The sequence below is a fragment of the Rosa chinensis genome, chromosome 4 (genome assembly GCF_002994745.2).
Source record: "Rosa chinensis cultivar Old Blush chromosome 4, RchiOBHm-V2, whole genome shotgun sequence".
Lineage (NCBI taxonomy): Eukaryota > Viridiplantae > Streptophyta > Magnoliopsida > Rosales > Rosaceae > Rosa > Rosa chinensis.
In genome coordinates, this window is record NC_037091.1 from 16,134,813 (window position 1) to 16,143,549 (window position 8,737).

The 8,737-nt window shown below is 37.7% G+C and overlaps 1 protein-coding gene across 1 annotated transcript; it reads right to left on the reverse strand.

Annotated features, from left to right (window-relative positions):
• Window positions 1-263: 263 nt before the first annotated feature.
• LOC112198889 lies at window positions 264-1,055 on the reverse strand. Its single transcript, XM_024339984.1, has one exon. It carries the CDS (start codon window positions 1,053-1,055, stop codon window positions 264-266), a length of 792 nt encoding a protein of 263 aa, XP_024195752.1.
• Between the last annotated feature and the right edge of the window lie 7,682 nt (window positions 1,056-8,737).

An 8,737-nucleotide genomic window follows, 5' to 3' on the forward strand; every position in this document is an offset into this window, starting at 1 on the left:
TTCTCCCTATTTGGCAATTTGTTTTTACTGCCCATAGGACATCCTCGCTTCCTATTTCCACTACCTGAGCTACCTTCCTCCGGCATAGAAACCAAGCCAAGGCTTTCTGGCTCCAAGTTCAAATTGCATTTACCCACAAGCAAACTAAGTTTCAGTTTCTTTGGAGATATAGTCACTCCATCATCAGAGCGGCCTCTCCACTTCCCAGTAGTCCTTTTTGGTGTCGTGGCAGCCTCCTGCAATTCTCTAACCACCACTTGACGTCAAGGTTTATTCAAGAAGGAACCCAAAGCTGGTTCCAGAATTGTACTTGGAAGAGGAGTCTTGAAAACTAGGGTTTGACCATGAGTCAAAACCCTAGCTGGCAAACCCGAGACACAAGCAGCAGACTTCCCCGAACTAGAAGCCTCCGACTGTAGTCGCAAATCGCCAGCCATCACTGACACTGCAGTTGCATGTTGTGCCCCTAAAATAATCCTCTCCGCCCCATCCTCATCTTCCTCCAATGATGGCCTCGAGCAAGGCAGGCCAACATGAGTTACCAAACCACAGATAGAGCAACGACCAAACAGTTTGTCATATTTAAACTTACACAGGAACTCAACCTTGTCCTCCACCCAGTACCACCGCTTGAAGGGCAGGGGCTTGGTCAACGGAATTTCCACTGGTATGCGGAGTTTGCCAGCCTTCTTCCCAACCTTGTCAATCTCTTGAAACTCCCCAAGGGTGTAACCTATCATAGTCATCACCCTTTCGGATCTGAAAGCAAGAGGAATACCCTGAAGAGTTATCCAGTATGAAGCCATGGTCAGAGGGACCTTCTCCACATGTATTACGCCATCATAGCAAGCCAATGCCACCAGTGTATGATTATAGCCCCATGGAGCTCCCTTCCAAATACGAACCCGATTTGAAGGATTTGACAGCGTGACCAAGATCCTCTGCCGCTCTGCCTCCTCCACCTGCAGAGATCCATTAGTCCGCCAAGCATTGCGGAACATCCCTAGGAAGGATTGGATTTTGAAATCCTGAGCAGTGAGTAGCTTCCCCACCATAAAAACCTCTAATTGCTGCAAACCTTGGCCTTGTGTAGGTCAAAGATCCACCTATTTCTTACCCTCAACGACAGCAAGCAAGGATGCTAGCCTAGCAGCCATGGCATCAACGGAACTTATTGTTGCATTGAAAGGAGATAGCAAAGAAACCCTAACCCTAGCAGAGAAAGAGAGACGACTCTAACTTTTTGCGATTTTGTAGGAGATAGTTTACTATTGATGTGCAAATACTCAAATGAAGTATTGATGCTGACAAAAAAAAAAAAAAATTAAATTCTTCAACAAGCTTCAAAGAGAATGAAAAATTGAAAGTAAGTCCTCCAATCTTCATAGGCTTTCCAATTCCATAATTGAAAACAATATGTGAAAACTGGATTACTTGCAAGCAAAGGCGAGCTATTGTTTTTTTTTTTTCCTTTAATTTTTCTACATAGACATAAAGAAGGGTAAAAAATTTTGAGGCCCATGATCATCGAGGGCCATAGGTACAGGCCTATTTGGCCTATAGCCTGGGCCGGCAATGCAGCGAGGGTAAGGGTTGTGATAAAAAGGGTGGAGCTGAACACCCCAATGATGTTCTTGCTTTTTCCCGATGCATTAACACTAAAGGGTGGAGCGTGTACTGATTACACGCATTTCTACGCGCGTAATTGCACTCTAAATACTAGAATTAAGCTAATCTTTAAGTCAATTATTATGTAATTAATCCATATTTATTTATTTTGTAGAAAATAAGCAGAGTTGTAGAAACGAGAGAAAATTGTGCGAATTGAAGCAAATTGAGTTTCCCGACAAAAGGAGGAAAATGTCAACTAATCACGGTCAATCCGAACAAAGAAGTGAAATCACTACCCATATTGGTGCTTGCAAATATATCTTGAGGGTTGAGATCGAGGTAGTAGAAAAAGACAAGAGAGAAAAGGAGAAGAAAGAAAGAAAGAAAGAAAGAAAGAAAAGAAAAAAAAAGAAAGAAGAGAAGATTGAAATCTGTTGCATGCACGTGGTGGTCTTAATTAAGTAACAATTGACCCATTGCTTAATTATCTTTGTGGACCAAGTTCAGATCATTTTTTCTTTCTCTCCTAAGCCAATCACATGCTGCCATGCCACCTCACCTCATCCATAACTTGTTCTCTCACGAAGACCAGCCAACCATGACCCCTATATATACTAACCATTCTCTTTGAGTAGGGGAGAGCTGCAGCGCCGCAACGCAAAAGGAGAGGGCTTTGCCTTTTCCCATCAGATCCATTCCTCCCCTTCTTCCCACAACAGACCATCACCATTCTTTCTCTTCTCCTATACCCACCAAGACCACAACCTCACACCCAATCAATTTTCATCATCTTCTCCAAGGATTTGGGTTAAGTATAGAGAAAGTATAATTCCAAGCTAGTCATGCTCACTCTCTAGTGTTGTTGTGACTAGTGTTGGTTTCTCTCTCTTTTCTCAACTCTATACTCTCTTAATTTATTGTAATTTGATGAATTTTGTTGTGGTTTGTTGATGGGTTGTGAGTAGTTTCTTTAGGAAACTAGGGTTTGAGCCCTAGCATAAATTTAATGTAATAAATATGTTTTGATTCAATGATTTTCAATTTTGTGTTTGGCATATGTTCTATTCTATAATACTTGGCTTAGATGCATGATTAAGAGCTTAATTAACTCTTGAATGTGTAGATGAGCATGTCTAGAACAAATTAGGTGTAATCACTTCTCTAATTTATGGTTAGGACACTTGTTTAGAACATGGTTAGTTACAATACCAATTTCAATTGCCGTATTGGCTAGCTTGGGAACCTTGATTCTAGGACTCTTCGCCTTTTGGTGCAACTAGAGGCCCTAACAAGGCTCTAGATTGTCTCAATTGAGTTTCTACGACCCTTGATCCGGAGTAGGAATACCCTTTAAAGAATCTATTGACCCATGAGCCTGGAAAAGCCTTGGGTACGGTTCTTGATGCCATTATAAATTGTTTGACCATTGTCGGAATATATTTGTGCAATGAATTTAGCTAGGAGGATACCCTAGTGACCTAATTTCTATTTCTTATTTTTCTTTCCTTTATTTAATTTAGTTGTTAATTAAAGCTTTCATTTAAATTCTTGCAATTTAGTTATTAGAAAATTACAATCACAATTTCGAATAACAATTTTCACCTCATTGTAAATAGTCATCACTAGGCTCTTAGTTTTTATTAGGCTTTGGTGAAAACCAAAGCCGAGCATTTCTAGGGCTTAGTGCCTTAGATTAGTATTTTTATTTTATTTTATTTTTCTTTTCTTTGCTTAGTGACTTTAGTTCCGACTACCAAAAGATTGTGGGTTAGCCTCTAATCCCCGTGGTACGATAAACTTTGGGCTTAATACTTCCCTATCTTGACAATGATATTTATGCTTGCATAAATTTGTATCAAGTCAATGGCGCCATTGCCGGGGATTAGGGTTTAATAGCCTTAATCCCTTGGTGAATCGGTTCTTTAGGTCACATTAGCATATTTTTGTTTCTTTATTTAAAAAAAAAAATATTAGTTGTTTATTTTGTTTGCTTACTTTCTCATTTTATATTTTCTAATTTTTTTTGTTACTAATCTTACTTTTGGGAACTCATATGTGCTTATTTCTTATCCTATTGAGCTATAAATCAATGGAGTTATGGATGGGAAGATCCGAGGGCATATGAGCAAGAAAATTTCTATGGTGGATATTATCAAGAGTGGAATTCTCATGCGGTGGCTTCTATGTCTTCTTGCAATGAAACCTGTGCTTTGTGTAATTTTCAGTGGCATTCACGTTTTGAGTGCTCTATGAGATTTGAATGCCCAAATTTAATGCAAGAGTGTGAGTACAAGATGGGCATGTATCAAGAGACATTTGTACCCGATGCATATTCACAAGATGAACCTTATAAGCCTAGGAAGGAATTCGTTGAAGGACTACTAGCTCAATTGCAAGCCTCCCGAGATCTATTACAAGCCTCTCAAGCTAGAATTTCACAAGATACCATGGTTCCCGAAGCATATCCTCATGAGCAAGTGTATGAGTCTAGGAGGCCTTCTCTTGAGGAATTGCTAGCTCAATTGCAAGCATCCCAAGCTCGATTGCAAGCTTCTCAAGAAATGCTTATACATTCCAATGAGCAACTTGAGGTGAGTCTTGCACAAGAGCCACTATTCACCAATTATGAGCATAAATCTTCCTTTGACCAAGTGGAACCTATTTCAAGAGAAGAGGTACATATCAAGCATCTTGAGCAAGAGTCATTTATGCAAGTTGAAGATGATTATAGTGATGTTGATGTACAAGAAAGTGAGCTTGATTATGAAATTTTCAATGCAAGTGGGGTGAGAGACTACACTTCGGAGGAATGGGTACAATATTGGAAATCTAAGCTTCCAAATGAGGGGGAGATACTTGAAGATGATTCCGAAGAGGAGGATGACTTGTCTAGTGAGGAGGATACGGAGTTTGAAGTCATACACCATAATCCCTTGTTCATCAAGGAGGATGCGGAGCTTGATGTCATACACCATAATCCCTTATTCATTGAGGTAGATATTCCCATGGAGGAAGAGAGTCCTTCAATACTTTGTGATGATGAAGAAATTGAAGAGCCAAGGACTTTCTCGCCTCCCAAATCCATGGAGATCCATCATGAACTTCCCAAGGTGGAGAGTAGAACATCGAGCACTTATGTTTTTAATGAGAGGATTGGGATCAAGGTACTTTTACCTCCCAATCCACCATTAAGTGGTCAATGTTTCTACAATGAGGTGATGGATTGGAAAGGAAAACTTGCACTCAACCCTTCCCATCACACTCAAGAGCTTCTACCACATATTATTCCTATGAGCATCATTTCTACACCACTTGAGAAGGAGAAGGCAAGGATAGCTCCTAGAAGAAAAATTGAGAAGAAGAGGAAGATTAAGAAGCTACACTTTTATTCACCAATTGGATTATTCATGGATAGCTCTTGGTCTTGCCTCTATGACACATCGATGAGTCCCTTAGCCCCAAACAATAGGATGGTCGTACTTGAGAAGTATCCACCTTGACTAGATCATGTTCTATGGACCAGCAATGAAGTCCTTAAACAAAGCGCTCGCTAGGGAGGCAACCCTAGCACATCATTGGTAGTATTTCTTCCTTTAGTATTTTACTTTTATGGTAAATAAAGCTTTTTGGTCATTTTTGGGAGGATAGGAGGTGTCCGGAGTTTGAAATGTGAAGGAGAATTAATTTGGTGGTGAGCAGTTTCTATCCAGAATATTCGGTTGACTTTGGACAGTTATAGCTTCCAATCCATATGGTAATTTGAGCTGAATTTTTCTGGAGCTATTCTCCTATATGTCTACTCACGGTTCCCAAATTTCAGTCCCTTTGAGTCTCTGTAACTCAAGTTACTTAGTGGTCAATTAAAGGAGGTCAGAACAGAGACAGTTACTGTAGAGTGATTTAGGGAAGCTGCAACCTCTACATATTAAGTTATTTGGAGCTCAAATTGTTCAGAGATGTATCTTCACATGTCCTCTATATGATAGTTCAACAGTTTTTCATTTGAGCCTCTCTAGCTTCAGATATGGTGTTCCAAGCAACAGGGACCAGAAACAGGGCACAGCAGAAACTGCAGAACAGATTAGTGAGTTTGGAGGCCAACGATTTTTGACTTAGAATTTATATTTCAGTGAAATTTTACCATCAGGTAGGGTTATGAGTCTAGTTTCATATTCCATTGGTCTCACCCTCTTTGCACTCTGGAGCTCGATTTATTGCAGTTTTGGTGACTGAGGGTCAGCAGAAGTCTTCATGACAGATCGGCAATTTTGACCAGCTTTCGTTTTCATCTCAGTTGGAGATAGGTGGCTCACTTTATATGAATAGAAATCTCTCTGAGTCTACTTTCCATTACAAGTGGTCTCACTTATTTATCTCTTTCTGAGTTTGAGATATGGGCATTTGAAGACATAAAGGTCATTGCTGGAAGTTTTCTGCACTCACTAGTTTTGTTCACTCGGGTTGATTGGACTTCTTTGCACTTCATTTCATCTTTGAAGGATAATCTATGGTCAGTTGTGGAGTGTGTTGGATGTGTTCAAAGCCTACGATTTTAATGGAGGATTTTTGTCCTTATTCTTTGATGGGCTACTTGTGACGCATTGCTCTTTGGACACTATATATGTCTCAATGGAGTCGATCTTTCATGAGCGCCTAGAGCTAGCTTAGAGCATACGTTAAGGAAGTCAAGGCCTTGTGCCTTGAGGTTGGTGTCTCATATTTTCTTCTCCGAAGGTTGTGATTAATGGAGGTGTCTACAAAGGGGATTTTTCGCATCTTTTCTCTGCAATTAGATTTTTATTTTCATACTTAATTCTTGTGCCTTTGCCCGGACTTCACTCTCATGCCTAAATCCGACACGGATTTTAGCTTTCGAGCTCACTTTACAACAATGAGGACAATATTGGTTTTAAGTGTGGGGGTGAGGGCTCGGGTGCCTAAAAAAAAAAAGAGGTTTCCTTTTTAGTTAGCTTTATGTAATTATATTTTAGTGGTTAATGCTTTTTCCAACCCCAATGATGAGCCATGAACTTAACTTGTTATGATTGTGGATAGATTAAGCATGATATAGGACTTTGAATTTGTTTTGTGATTAAGTGTATATGTGATCTATGCTTGACTATATGTGTGCACATAGCCTATGGTTAGGTTGGTTCATCATAATTAGAGAAGCATATAGATGATTTGATTGACTTGCATGCCCTTATTTGTGAGCTTTTGTGCCTATATCTATAGTGTATGCATTGTTCATTCACTTATTCTTTCATGTGTGTACAATTTCATGAAATTGCATATCTAGAATTTGCTTGAGACCTCTCGAGGCTACTTTTAGCTTGCGACGGGATAGAAAGGATTGAGGCATTTTAGGTTAATATCACCATGGCCAAAGAAGCATGTGCCCAAAAATATTTACTACTAGATTGCCACTTTGAGCCTATGTATATATTTAGTTTTTTTGTTCATTTGCACCACAAATCCCTACCTAGCCTAAACACTTTTATCATACCCTTCCATGGTAGTTCGTGAATCGATTCGAGAGAATGACTTTATGTTTGAGTGCTTCAAAAGAAAGAAAAAGTCAAAAGTGTGAGGTGACAAAAGAATAAGTGTGGGGGTGAGTGATTTATATAGAAAAGAAAGTTCTAAAAAATAAATAAAAAATAAAAAATAAAAAAAGAAAAGAAAAGAAAGAAGAAGAAAGTTTGTGAAAATAAAAAGAAAGTTTAAGGAAAAGAAAAGTAGAAGAAAAAAGGAGAAAATACTGTTTACTCCCTATACTTATAAGGTTTCGACGTTTCAGTACCTGACGTTTCAATTTCACCTAAAAACTCTCTGAACTCTTCAATTTCACCTAATCGGTCCTTGCCGTCAACTTTCCGTCAAAAACTTCGTTCTCTTGCTGACGTGGCAGTCCTTCTACAGTAAAATGACTATTTTACCCTCACTGACCAAAAAAAATAAAATTCTCTATTTTTTTTACTTTCTTTTCTCTGTTTTTTGTTAACTCTCTTTTCTCTATTTTTAAATTTTTTCTTCTTTTTTTTTAACTCTCTTTTCTCTCTTTTTTATTTGTTCTCGTTTTTTTTTTAACTCTCTTTTCTGTTTTTTTTTTTATTCTCTTTTCTCTATTTTTTTTAATTTGTTCTCTTTTTTTCTTTCTACTCTTTTTTCTCTCTTTTTTTTTTTTAACTCTTTCTTCTCTATTTTTTTAATTTGTTCTTTTTTTCCTACTCTTTTTTTTTAACTCTTTTTTTTTCTCTTTTTTAACTCTCTTTTCTCTATTTTTTAAATTGTTCTTTTTTTTTTTCCACCTCCCTTTCTTTGGCGCCAAAACTGTTCAAACATTTCTCTCTCAAGTTACCATCAGAAACAGCTAAAATGACCAAATCACTGCCTTGCGCAGGAAAACTCAAACATCTTATCCTCTTGGATTCTCTCTTGGCTCATCATCTCAGCAAACCAACACCATAGAAATGTTATTGACGTCAAGAGAAAGCTTCTGATATAGCTCCAATATCACGAAGCGGCAGGGATCTGAAGGGAAGAGAACCTGACCATTCCAGCGTTCAGGCGTGGCTAGAAACTGGAGCTGTGATCAGAGAAGGGAAAGAGATGGCCGAAGAGAAGAGAGGAGGAAGAGGAAGAAGAGGTAAAAAGAAAAGAGAAAGAAATATATAAAAAAAAAGTGAGAGAGAGAGAACAAATAAAAAAAAGAAGAGAAAAAAGAGTTAAAAAAAAAGAGTAGCAAAAAAAAAAAAAAGAGAACAAATTTAAAAAAATAGAGAAAAGAGAGTTAAAAAAAAAAGGAGAAAAGAGAGTTAAAAAAAAAGGAAGAAAAAAAAGAACAAATTAAAAAATAGAGAAAAGAGAGTTAAAAAAAAAATAGGAAAAAAAGAACAAATTAAAAAAATAGAGAAAAGAGAGTTAAAAAAAAAGTAGGAAAAAAAAGAACAAATTAAAAAAATAGAGAAAAGAGAGTTAAAAAAAAAAGTAGGAAAAAAAAGAACAAATTAAAAAATAGAGAAAAGAGAGTTTAAAAAAATAGAGAAAATAGAGTAAAAAAAATAGAGAATTTTATTTTTTTTGGTCAGTGAGCGGTAGAAGGACTGCCACGTCAGCAAGATAA